General features: G+C 35.7%; 1 protein-coding gene across 2 annotated transcripts in view; it reads left to right on the top strand.

The window, feature by feature from the left end:
- The window catches only part of LOC125650130 (RNA polymerase II elongation factor ELL-like), a 45190-nt gene extending 32843 nt beyond the window's left edge, over positions 1 to 12347 (top strand). Inside the window, exons 6-12 of one of the 2 annotated variants that reach the window (XM_048878109.2) lie at positions 404 to 474; positions 2676 to 2841; positions 3612 to 3693; positions 4165 to 4318; positions 6460 to 6508; positions 7678 to 7849; positions 8722 to 12347. In XM_048878109.2, the coding sequence (XP_048734066.2) occupies positions 404 to 474; positions 2676 to 2841; positions 3612 to 3693; positions 4165 to 4318; positions 6460 to 6508; positions 7678 to 7849; positions 8722 to 8877 (850 nt within the window). In that variant the 3' untranslated portion in view covers positions 8878 to 12347. Of the gene's footprint in view, positions 1 to 403; positions 475 to 2675; positions 2842 to 3611; positions 3805 to 4164; positions 4319 to 6459; positions 6509 to 7677; positions 7850 to 8721 lie in introns of both variants that reach the window. The other variant, XM_056167126.1, reaches the window with a different exon arrangement.
- Positions 12348 to 14237: the final 1890 nt, after the last annotated feature.

Raw genomic sequence — 14237 nt, 5'->3', positions numbered from 1 at the left:
GTGGCGTTCATCCAGGAATGTGAAAACGAAAGTAGAAATCTATTTAGTGACAAAATAGCACAACAGCTTTGCTTAGCACTTTAAAAAACACAATCTGGACTGAGTTATAACTGAGTAACATACTTTGTCATTAAAGCTGCTCTTTATAATTTATCACTTGATAAATAAGTTTCTAGTTATGTTTTTAAGAAGCAGTTAAAACAAAAGCTGTCAATGTTAATGACATCACAATGCTTTACCTAAGAAATGATGCTTTTCTTAATAAATAAAGCAATAAATGAAACATACATGATATTTGAGGCCTGGTATATTTTCCAGTTGAAAAGGGAGGAGAGAAAAGAATTTTGTTGTCAATGATCTGGAATTTGTTCAATCTCTATCTTCCTGAATTTTTATCTTGCAGAGAAAGAATTGTCCATCTCCTCGCTCTTCGGTCCTATAAAAAGCCGGAGTTGTATCTACGTCTGGTGAAAGGTTAGTCAATCAGCTTCCCAAACAAACCAGCTATGACATATTGGGGATGAAAACAAGATATAAAGATGATAAAGTATTCTGTAATTAGACAATAACTGGGTCAGATCTCTGCTGACAGATGCTGTTGTGTAAAATGGAATTGTTCAGCCTTGTAAAAATAGGTCAAGGTTATATTGGCTGTAAGTACACCTTCCCATGTTGCAGCAATATCACCATTTGTGTAAAGCTGTGATTTATGATTAAACATGTAGTAGGAAATTAGTCATGAAAAGAATTTGATAGAGGGTCATAAGTGTAATTGGTATCTGGGTTGTTTTTTTTGTTTTTGTTTTTTTTATCTCTATCTTGAGTTACAGTATATAGGGACACTGCAATAACATTGGGGGTATCTTTGTGATTTTTAATATAATGTTTATCTTGAGTTACAGAATATAAGATTGGGGGGTATCTTTGTGATTTTTAATATAATGTTTATCTTGAGTTACAGAATATAAGATTGGGGGGTATCTTTGTGATTTTTAATATAATGTTTATCTTGAGTTACAGAATATAAGATTGGGGGGTATCTTTGTGATTTTTAATATAATGTTTATCTTGAGTTACAGAATATAAGATTGGGGGGTATCTTTGTGATTTTTAATATAATGTTTATCTTGAGTTACAGAATATAAGATTGGGGGGTATCTTTGTGATTTTTAATATAATGTTTATCTTGAGTTACAGAATATAAGATTGGGGGGTATCTTTGTGATTTTTAATATACAGATTGTGTGACGGGCATCCCTTGGGTAACACGTGTCAGGATGAATGCGACAACTAATTACTGTTGTTTGCTCCAGTGTTACAACTAATACACGGGAGCCGAGTTGTGTGTGCTACAGCTGGCACACAGTCCTGACATTTGTAATAGTGCAGTCATTACTCAGGGGCCCAATTTATAAGGGGTCTTGCCACGGAAAACCAAATTATTCAATTTCTAAGAACTTTTATCAAATTGAATTCATGGTAAATGTTAGCTGCAGAATTTTAGCTCTCTGAGAAATTTACACATGTTTATATATTGAAGTATATTTGATCAATTGAAAATACTCATGGTCATAGCTGTAAAAACCTTTTGTAAAACTGGTCCTGACTTTTAATAAAAATGTACAAACATGGTCAGGAATGACTCTAGATTTTTGATTTTAAAAAAACCCAATAATTGTAAATACTAAACTAGCAAGAGTAGCTTGCAGTCACCATTGGAGTCACTTTGATCTCGGGAAGTTTAGGAAAGATTTAATTTTATTCTGTCTTTTGTAAATGGCATGGGTTGATTTTTTTTTCATAATGACAAGCTTGTGTAGGTCATTCCGTGTCAAATCATTTATAAATTATGCACACAGAGGTTTTGACTTGCCTTGATAAATTTCAATTTCTCACACTGCTTGTAAATCACTGCTTTAGAATACAAATGATGTATATTATATATATAGAAGGCCCTGGGGCTTTGTTCAGAAACCTGGCACCAGAGTGACTGTATGTTTCTGTTCACAGTGTAAATATTAATGATTTAGATTTAATGCTTAAATTATTAGTTTACAAAATTTTGTAGTCAAGTATTAGACCAAAAAAAATCCCTAACATAAAAACAAACTCCTATCTGCTACAGGTGTGGTAAGTGTACAGCGTAATTACACAGTAAACGTACAGCGTATCTATATAGTAACTGTACAGAGTAACTCGACAGCGTAACTATAGAAACGGTTCAGTAACTACTTGATGAAATGTATGTATGAAGTAAGATATTACGATTACATACACTGATCATTTGGGTATTTAATGATAAAAAAGCATAGAGCAGAACATGTTTTAGCTTCAGATTCATGAATGTAATTTTACCAATTGTAGTATATTTGTATATCTTATTATAAATGTAATCCACCAGTATCATAGGACTAACAGAGGTTTTTGTCCAGTTTGATTTGATTTTGTAATTTGAGTGATGCTGACTGGTGTGAATTTGTAAATGGTTTGAGCTGACCGATGTGATTTTGTAAATGGTTTGAGCTGACCGATGTGATTTTGTAAATGGCTTGAGCTGAACGGAGTACGGTGTGAATTTGTAAATGGCTTGAGCTGAACGGTGTGAATTTGTAAATGGTTTGAGCTGACCTGTGTGAATTTGTAAATGGTTTGAATGATGTTGATTTATTTTGTAGATGGTTTGAATGATGCTGACAGAAAGGAATACAATACGTTTAATTTAGAGGAGTTGGCTGTTCTGAATCAGAAGGATCTCCGTTACAATTTGTCTAAACATGTGTTCTCCGAGGTCAAGATTGACTGGCCTTACTATACTGACCAAGAGAGAGAACTGGTCAAAAAGTAAGTTATATGAAGAGAGAGAGAGAGAATCAGTAATACTGATATAATCAAGAAAAATCTCATTTGAGGATGATGTATATATCCTGTTTACAAAGAGAATACACACTGGAGTGATTTATTACCCAATAACTGCACTCCCATTTACTGTGATAGTATCTACTACATCTGTCTTGTCAAGGTGACAGTTAGTAGTTATATATTGTAGGATGATATCTCTTATAATGTTGGTAATACTGAAATAGAACCTGTTATGAAATCTGTATTTATTGAGGGGAAGTTCCGATGGTGTCTCTGTTCGATGTGACTAACAAATTACATCAGAGAGCATCCTGGAATGTCTACTAATGTTTCGTTTCATTGTGACATCAGCAATCCTTTGTGTCTCCATACAGTAGGGCTTGTAATGTCTAGTTACAACATTCAGGTCAAAAGCTCAGTAACCTTGATGAGAACTCGGTGACCTTGATGTCCCGCTGATTAAAAATTTTCAGAATCGCTTCTGAGGTAGTTCAAAAGAACAACATAGCATGTTAAAAGGAAATTTCAAACATTGTAGTTAGACCAAATTACACAGTTCAAGGTCGAAATGACATCATGGACTTAATTTTGATTTAAAAGCAGACAAAGCTGAACATGTGTTTGTTTTGGTGAGAATGTGTTGGTTGTGATCTTGTGTGAATATATTTGTAAAATGGAGATGTATTAAACTATTGACTTAATGTTTACCATAATCACAAGCTGTTGTATTTATATGTCATTTTTCCCCCCAGGAAACTACAGAGTTTGTCTCCAGTGTCTTCCCCTGCTACAAGTCACCCATCCCCCAAAGCCAGCCCCACAAGTAGTACACAGGTAATGAACTGTTACCCCAACCATCCCCCCAATCCAGCCCCACAAGTATTATACGATAATGAACTTTCACCCCAACCATCCCCCAAAGCCAGCCCCACAAGTAGTACACAGGTAATGAACTGTCACCCCAACCATCCCCCCAATCCAGCCCCACAAGTATTATACGATAATGAACTGTCACCCCAACCATCCTCCAAAGCCAGCCCCACAAGTATTATACGATAATGAACTGTCACCCCAACCATCCCCCAAAGCCAGCCCCACATTTAGAAGACAGGTAATTAACCCTCACCCCACATACAATACACAGGTCTGACTCTGACCTCAAGCTCTCCAGAAACAGAACACCTATATTAAAGAACTTTACAGTCTGCTGACGTCCTTATTATTACTTTTATACAAACAATGTCATCTTGTGAACTGATGTATTGACTTTAACATTTGATGCAAACCATTGTGTTATCTTCACAGAAAAGACCTTGTGAACTACCAGAACAAAATCAGCCCTCGAAGAAACAGAGGATATCTCACTACCGCAAAGAAAATCGACCAGCATTGACGGAAACTGCGGAAAATCGAGAATCCACAGTGAATGGTCGCAGCCACAAAAAGGAGAACATAGATGGTAAGGGGTGTAATTGGTGTTAATCAGTGTTTCCTTTGTATGGGGATTACAATGTACCAATGGTAGTAAGCGGCACATGCCATAATCTCTGTTGGAAGGGGTGCAATCTTTGTATTGAAGGCTGCAATTGGTTGTATCTTTGACTTACAACAGGTATAACCATAGCATGTATGGCTTTCACACATATGTATCTTGTAACAAGACCTTTCTTTGCATTATGCTACTCTTTGAATTGTGACCTTGATATTGGCCTTTTAAAAAACTTGAATTTTGTTTTCTCGAGGTAGAATTTTGAAATTTCATTTGAGAATTCTATCTAACAAGACCTATCCTCAGTACAAACACAATGGATCTTGTGACCTTGATAATGACCTTTGACATACTTATAAATTACTAAATCAGTTTGCCTTACAAAAGATGAAGAACTTGAAATTTGATGCATGTAGAACTCTTCTTATTGATACTTACATTCATAGCCTTGACCTTGACATTTGACGTTTCCAAATATTTGGTTATTCTATTACTCGAGATGTATGCATCATTATACTAGTCATGTAAATTTCCTCAGACTAGCACTTCTAAGCGCACAGGCCTCATGTTATGTTTTTAGATTGCATAGTAGACTATTTGGATTGTTTTGTCAGTTGTCTGTAGGGAATCACTCGTATCTTATTGTTTTGTCAGTTGTCTGTAGGGAATCACACGTATCTTATTGTTTTGTCAGTTGTCTGTAGGGAATCTCTCGTATCTTATTATTGTTTTGTCAGTTGTCTGTAGGGAATCTCTCGTATCTTATTATTGTTTTGTCAGTTGTCTGTAGGGAATCTCTCGTATCTTATTATTGTTTTGTCAGTTGTCTGTAGGGAATCTCTCGTATCTTATTATTGTTTTGTCAGTTGTCTGTAGAGAATCGATCGTATCTTATTATTGTTTTGTCAGTTGTCTGTAGGGAATCGATCGTATCTTATTATTTTTTAAAGTATTTTTATTTATGGCAAAGTAAATGTGGTTACACGTATATAGTTAGACTTGTAATAGTCATAAAAACACTGTGTAATCTACTCCCATAAAATAATCATAAAAATACTGTATAATGTGTTGCATTTTAATGCTGATCATAAAAATACCACATAACATGTTTCATTTTAATGCTGATCATAAAAATACATAATAATGTGTTTCATTTTAAAATACCTAATAATGTGTTGCATTTTAATGCTGATCATAAAAATACCATATAACTTGTTTCATTTTAATGCTGATTTTGGAGTATAGGTTGTAATACCTATCAGCTGTAAAGGCCCCGAAATCCATGTGTGTGACTAGATCTAGTTTATTACATTTAAAAGAGAAGCAAAATGAAATTCAATGTAGAGTTTTTGAATGATTTCATCTAGATAAAATCATGCAATTTGATCCCACAAAAAGGATTGTTCCATGGTAATTCAATAATTCTCAAAGAAATAAAAAAACCCAGTGAAATTAACTTTCATGTCAATAATCCTCTGCACTTCATTCATAAAATGTTAAAGTATCGATTTGTGATCTGTAGTGCAGGCCAGGCTCTGGATATTGATCCTTAGATTTAATATTTCATTGTTAACATGCCCGATAGTAGCATTATATATGTGTGAAGAATGTGCAACAGGTTTTTCCCCTTCAACGTGAGGGCCTGAAGTTCTGTAGTGTCAGCATTTTTGTTGTTGTTGATTTTCATTATTATGAGATCAATTACCCAAGATAGCATCTGTTTATCTCTTTATGTAGTCCATAAAAAATACCTCTAGTCAGCAAATGTGTCAATTTCTACACAAATATTAAACATATAAAAGTCATAAAGGATTAGAATGACTGTCTTTACGACTGCCGTCTATTAAAGATACTTTATTTGCAATCTCGTTAAAAGTAGATCCTTTGGATCTATTAAATGATCGCTATACTTGTCATTTAAGTGTATCATAGGGGAGTGAAATATACAAGTCTAATTTCAATTACTTGGATTTATTCATAAAGAGTCAATTTTAAAAGTTTACTTTGATAATTGATATCTTGATGTGGCATATTATTCAATGATGTTGTTTACCAGTGAGAGTTTTGTTTGAATTGATCTGTATGTTGATATGGATTTGTGATCGTTTCAGATTTTATTGACGAAGCATCTTCCACCTCAGAGACTCCCGACTACTTCCTGTAAGTCAATTACAATTACCCTGAAATGATTGGTTAATGCCCTGCATCAGCAGTTATAAGGTGTCATTCTCTCACCAGAGGGCACAGTAAGCAAAGTAATAGGGTTTCATTCTCTCACCAGAGGGCACATTATGCAGTGTTATAGGGTGTCATTCTCTCACCAGATGGCGCAGTACGCAGAGTTATAGGGTGTCATTCTCTCACTACATGATGCAGTACGCAAGCTTCACTTGCACATCTGTCAACCTTTTGTCTAAGATTCTTCTTGACAAATCTTTATAATGGATTAAACAAATACCTGTTTAATTTTTTTGACAAACAAATAAAATAAATAGTTGATGGAAATATGTGGTTATTTTAATCAAACCATGTGAATTCCTAGTATTATTTCCATAAACTTTTGACAAGATTGTGAATGAATGAACACTGAATTCTATATAAAGTAAACAAAACTATGTGTTGAGAAAGTGCAGAAAAACAACAGTTGAAAGCTTCACATTATATTTTACAAAACCAAACGCCACTTTTTTAGCTCACCTGAGCCAAAAGCTTAAGTGAGCTTTTCTGATTGAAATTTGTCCGTTGTCGTCGTAAACTTTTCACATATTCATCTTCTTCTCCAGAACCACTGGGCCAATTTCAACCAAACTTGGCACAAAGCATCCTTGGGATTTAAGTTTGTTCAAATGAAGGGCCATGCCCTTTCAAAGGGGGAGATAATCAAAATGCAAAAAAACGGTGGGGTCACTTGAAAATATTTTTCTCAAGAACCACAGGGCCAGAAGAGCTGAAATTCATATGAAAGCTTCCTTACATACTGCAGATTCAAGTTTGTTAAAACCACAACCCCCGGGGATAGGATGGGGCCACAATAGGGGATCAAAGTTTTACATAGAAATAAATAGGGAAAATCTTTAAAAATCTTCTCAAGAACCTCTGGGCCAGAAAAGTTTACCTTTACATGAATACATGGAAGCATTCCGACAGTACAGATTCAAGTTTGTAAAAATCATGCAAATATGTTGGAAAAATCTTAAAATATGGGCCATGGTGACTCAGGTGAGCAATGTGGCCCATGTGCCTCTTGTTTATGTTTTCTGAATATCTTTGTTTTCTGTGTATTCAGTACATGTCTTCGACTGCAATTCTCATTTTTGTGTTTTCTGCAGTAAATACATAGCAATATCCAGCGGACCCCAGCGAGCCAAATACAAGCAGGACTTTAACACAGAGTACCAGGAATACAGAGACTTGCACGACAATGTCGAAAAGGTCACCAGGAAGTTTACCGAGCTTGAGACATTAATGAGACAAACTCAACCAGGAACTGAAGAGTTTGAGGTGAGTTAGCTGAGTTTGAGGTGAGTTGTGATTTAGCAGAGTTTGAGGTGAGTTGTGAGTTCACTGAGTTTGATGTGAGTTAGCTGGCATCGTGGCTATTGTTCAGTAGGAGAAAGGTGCCCCTCTCTATTCTGTTGGACTTCGTTGGTGTAAGTGTTATTGTTTAGGCTGAAACAAGAGGGCAAAAAGTTTTATTGAGATTTTAATGCCCTTAGCCTTGAGATCAAATGTTAAGGACATGTTGTCTTTGGTCTGTTTGACCTGTCAGAAATCTTATCCAAGGTTATTGATTATGACCTTAGTTAGCTTTCACTTGAGAGGGAGATTTTGCATCTGTCCACCTCATCTACCCCAACCTCACCCTCCTTTCCATACCTCCTTTTGAAAAGGACAAGTCACAGGAGACAAGTTTAATCATTTTCACCACTAAAACTAGAAAATAATCCTTATCTTACTTTGGTCTTGAAAAGTCATCCTAACAATGGTAAGAAAATTGTTTCAGTGTGGCTGATAAATAATTCAATTCCCTAATTCCAATACCAAATAAAAAATGGTGGCTATGATTTGAGAATGAAGAAAATTTAGAGGGAGAGTTTAGCAGGAGATACACATTGCATTTCTCTGGCCTGGGATTAGCAGACTCGGTGGGATGTTAAGCCTGTTAACAGTCCTCTCCTGAGTGTTTGGCAGAAGTTAGGAGGGTTAATGCAGTTAGATATAGCCCAGATTTGGAGCATGACATTTCACAAACTCATATTGATGATAATGTGAATTTTCAAATTCAGACTGGTTGATGAAGGAAATGGATGAAATTGTTAAATTGCATTTTAAATTTTGAAAGTAATGACAATTACCTGTGTTTCTTATCACAGAATCTGAAGAACCGAATACGTCAGGAATATAAATACCAAAAGGATGACCACAAATACATGGAGCAGAAGAAGCGATTCGAGTACCTCCACAAAAAACTGGGTCACATAAAACGCCTCATCTTGGAGTACGACAACAGCCAAGTGACAGTGTCATAGCCCTGGAGTTGAGCAGAGTTGTGTCCCCTGCTGTAGTGGACCTGGTCATGCCTGCTGTCGGACTGTGATTCTTTGAATAGCCTTATAAAGGTCTCCAACTTGTCCTCCAAAGATCACCGCCATTGATCGAGGGGAGTCTGCCATCTTACTTCTTCTTTATTTTGTGTGTATGTTTGGTGAGTCACGAGGTGGCGAAATTTTATTTGTTTTTATGATGGCCGTGGTTGTATGTTTACGAATGTGATATTCATGAACTTCATGTACATATTTGAAATAGTACAAATTTAAGTTTGCAGGCTTTCAGCCAGGATAGAGAGCAATGTTGTGTGATCGTTGACTTTTTTATTTACGTAAGATGATGGCATGCCACTGTATTTATGGGGCATTACACGATTTTTCAATGGCCAACAAAATTATTCTTTAATCTAACAATTTCACGCACCGTTCTTGATATTGACCAGGCCCTCTGTAGGTGGGGACATTTTTCTGCTACATAACTCTAGTTTTTTTTGTGATTTGCCCAAATGATGTATTCATAATGATGACCTGAATGCCCATGGATCTGAACTAGAAACTGATAAAAACTGTCGCAAATGCATCCCTGATTTTCCATGAAGACTAGTCCAGGCTAGCTTGGCTTACTGACTGTTATTGTAAGACTAGTCCAGGCTAGCTTGGCTTACTGTAAGACAAACCATGTAGAGTCATGTTATGGTAGATCTGTGTGACGGCGTGTTGTACATCTCCATTGACAGATTCTTTTTAAAATAACATCCAAATCTCGCATTGAGAAACTGATTAATGCCTGCATAATTGGATCACTTGTAAAGTGGTTCCAAATGAATTTTGTATATATAGATGGTGTTTATCTGATTTTTTTGTTTTGTTCATGTTTCTCTTTGTTAACATTTGGTGTCTGGATGAGAGTGCTGTATTTGAGATCAGCATCATTTCAGCATTAAGTGCCTTATATTCCCCCCCCCCCCCCCCCTCCCTCCCTTCCGTCGTACAACAGCAAGGTTTTATCACTCTTGTTACACAAATATGGCATTAACATGTTTTGGTCCTCCTTTTATTATTTATTTTATTTATTTGGACGAAATATCTCGTTTGAAATTGATGTGGATCTTCGATTCCTGGCAATTTCATTCCTTTAGCAAGAACACATATGACCACAATTTGATCTGCTCCTCTTTGTATGCAGTCATGATTTGTTTGTTTTTTTAAATAAAAGTTGACACAAAGAGGGTCAATATTTCTCCGCTAAAAAACTAAGATGTTGATCTCATCTCAATAACGGAATGGGCACTGTACTCAAAGGGAGGTAATGCTGACTAATTTTTCCTTTGAAAGCAGTTTATGAGTTGATGTTTACCTGCAGATTGTTGGGTACACAGATAGATTTTCAATTGTTTGTATAAAACAAATGCACCATTTTTTTTAATTTCTAAATTTGCTTGTATGAATGACAGATACACCATCTTTCCATAAAATTACAAAAAAATAGAAAAATAAAATAAATAAGTAAATAAAAAAAAATACCCTCCCACATATATATATATGTATATAATGTGTATGTGGTTAAAAATAGTAAAAAAAAGAAGGATGGTGTGTCGCTGCAAAGGTCATGAAACAGGACATACCTTATCATGTGATCTTGTGTTGATCAAATTCTACTTGCTCATACGCAGTGAGGAATTGCAATAAGTAAATATACCAGCATCATGAAATGATCCTGTTTTATGGGGAAACAAAGTTTGAATGTGAGATTTTTACAAGTTGTGATGCAAATCAATGTAGTAAAGTGCATGTCTGAAAATTTACCAATCAAATTTGATTTTTGTAGAATAAGAGGTTGTACGAGATGTATCATGTTAGAGCTCAAGTTGTTGGACCAAAGACCAGAGACTGAGAAAGATTTTCATAACATGGCCCCTTTCTGCCAAATACATTGATACAAATGGGATTTTGTTTGAAAGAGAATTATAAGTTCATTGTGAAACCTATTCTTGTGAAGTCATGCTTGCTAGACATACATTGTAGGTATATTTGTAGCAGTTAATAAGTAAGAATAAGATAGAACAGTCATTACAAAAAAAAATCAGATGCAAATCGTCCAATGTCTGCAGTTGTCCTTTGATAGGGTGCAAGGTCTTGAAGTTTTCATGGAAATGCGATGGAGATACGACAGTTTTTTCCCTATTTATTTGTTTGTGATGTGTGCGTGAATGTGTGTGAGTGATTCGTTGAAGCTTTCTATAATCCGAGTGTTTGCCAGTCTCCCAGCGTCCACGCCAGCTCTCTGTGATTTCTTTTTGGTGATATTTGACCTCTCCTACTTCCATTGCGATGCTTACATTTATGTGACCTTTGACTTATGACATGACTGTTTTAATGTCGCTTCTTGATGACATAAGCATGGTGATTTGTTATTATGGGGGAGTATTGAAACCAATATTGGACACCTACAAGTCTACTGCTTAGCAAAAGATTTAGGGACATCGTCATGGTGCGATTATATACCAGAAGTAATAAGTTTATAATTGTAACAACAAAAACTTCATAATAACAATGAAATAAAATAAACATTTCTTTCTTGTCTTGTAATGAAATTCGGTATGATCTGAAAAATATAGAAGAGATGTGAAAAGCCATATGAACCACCAGGGTGTTGGAATAGTGATAAAGGAAGAGTGCTAGATGACAAAGAATGGGCCATTTTGACACAAATGCAACTATGGCTCTTGCCACATTCAGGTCTACTGAATGATATGGCATAATGTCTTTTTATTTTGCTCAACAGACACGAATTATCAATTTTTTGTTTTATTATATACTGGTTGTTTATGATTTAGTAAATATTTCAATAGTCCAATAATGAAAATTTGTCCATGTACAATTTCTTATTTTCAAAAAAAAAACCTTGAGTACACAAGCATTATACAGGAGGACTTTGCATGCTGTTAAACATGTTTGCAGATTTTTTGTTTACCTGTATCATCACATTCCACATGTTTATGAAGTCTGGACAAGCATTCCAAAGTTTTTGAACCAGTGCACACCAGCCGATAGTTAGCTCTACTGTAGTCCAGCTTCACAAGGAAACTTGTCTGAAATAGGGAAATTCATATATGTGTGTTTCATTTTTTAAGTTTTTTAGGAAGTTTAACTGAATTGCAATAACTCATGTAAATGCTGAGAATATAGATATGTATATCTAAGTAATGAATGATGAACTGTATACAAGGGAGGTCACTCCCTCCGTTTTATTATTATCAGTCTGTAGGTGGAGCTGTTGATGCTGAAGTTGGCATGTGTTGTATATTGTGTGTCGCATGGTAAACTGAACATGTCACACATGAATTACTATATATACATGGTGCACATGGCTAAATGTTATACAAGATATCATGTGATGCACATGGCATGGTAAATGTTATCTTTAATAAACAAATGCATTGAAAAAAAAATCTGTTTTCTATTTCTTAAATCTGATTTGAATATTTCTGATCAAAGTTTCCTTATTGTGTGTATGTTGATTTTGTACATGTACACTAGGTGTGCATGTTAATCTTGTACACAGGGTTGTATAGGTGTGTATGTTAATCTTGTACACTGACTATGTATGTTAATCTTGTATACTGGACGTGTATGTTAATCTTGTACACTGGGGTGTGTATGTTAATCTTGAACACTGGGGTGTGTAGGTTAATCTTGTACACTGGGTGTGTATGTTAATCTTGTATACTGGGGTGTGTAGGTTAATCTTGTACACTGGGTGTGTATGTTAATCTTGTACACTGGGTGTTTGTGTTAATCTTGTACACAGGGTTGTATAGGTGTGTATGTTAATCTTGTACACTGGATGTGTAGGTTAATCTTGTACACTGGGTGTGTATGTTAATCTTGAACACTGGGGTGTGTAGGTTAATATTGTACACTGGGTGTGTATGTTAATCTTGTATACTGGGGTGTGTAGGTTAATCTTGTACACTGGGTGTGTATGTTAATCTTGTACACTGGGTGTGAAGGTTAATCTTGTACACTGGGAGTGTATGTTAATCTTGTACACTGGGGTGTGTATGTTAATCTTGTACACTGGGTGTGTATGTTAATCTTGTACACTGGGTGTGTAGGTTAATCTTGTACACTGACTATGTATGTTACTCTTGTATACTGGACGTGTAGGTTAATCTTGCACACTGGATGTTTGTGTTAATCTTGTACACTGGGTGTGTATGTTAATCTTGTATACTGGACGTGTAGGTTAATCTTCCACACTGGATGTGTATGTTAATATTGTACACTGGGTGTGTATGTTAATCTTGTACACTGGGGTGTGATGGTTAATCTTGTACACTGGGGTGTGTAGTTTAATCTTGTACACTGGGTGTGTAGTTTAATCTTGTACACTGGGTGTGTAGGTTAATCTTGTACACTGGGGTGTGTAGGTTAATCTTGTACACTGGGTGTGTAGGTTAATCTTGTACACTGGATGTGTATGTTAATATTGTACACTGGGTGTGTAGGTTAATCTTGTACACTGGGTGTGTATGTTAATCTTGTACACTGGGGTGTGATGGTTAATCTTGTACACTGGAGTGTGTATGTTAATATTGTAGACTGGAATGTGTAGTTTAATCTTGTACACTGGGTGTGTAGGTTAATCTTGTACACTGGGATGTGTATGTTTATCTTGAACACTGGGGTGTGATGGTTAATCTTGTACACTGGGAGTGTATGTTAATCTTGTACACTGTATGTATGTTAATCTTGTACACTGACTGTGTAGGTTAATCTTGTACACTGGGAGTGTAGGTTAATCTTGTACACTGGGAGTGTAGGTTAATCTTCCACACTGGATGTGTATGTTAATATTGTACACTGGGTGTGTATGTTAATCTTGTACACTGGGGTGTGATGGTTAATCTTGTACACTGGGGTGTGTATGTTAATATTGTACACTGGGATGTGTATGTTAATCTTGTACACTGTATGTATGTTAATCTTGTACACTGGGATGTGTAGGTTAATCTTGTATATTGGATGTGTAGGTTAATCTTGTACACTGGGTGTGTATGTTAATCTTGTACACTGAGTGTGTATGTTAATCTTGTACACTGGATGTTTGTGTTAATCTTGTACATTGGGTGTGAAGGTTAATCTTGTACACTGGGTGTGTATGTTAATCTTTTACACTGGGGTGTGTATGTTAATCTTGTACACTGGGTGTGTAGGTTAATCTTGAACACTGGATGTTTGTGTTAATCTTGTACATTGGGTGTGAAGGTTAATCTTGTACACTGGGTGTGTATGTTAATCTTTTACACTGGGGTGTGTAGGTTAATCTTGTACACTGA

Source organism: Ostrea edulis, chromosome 5 (genome assembly GCF_947568905.1).
Source record: "Ostrea edulis chromosome 5, xbOstEdul1.1, whole genome shotgun sequence".
In the NCBI taxonomy this organism is placed as follows: domain Eukaryota; kingdom Metazoa; phylum Mollusca; class Bivalvia; order Ostreida; family Ostreidae; genus Ostrea; species Ostrea edulis.
Note: the sequence above shows the minus strand (reverse complement) of the source record. Positions and strands in the feature narration are given on the sequence as shown.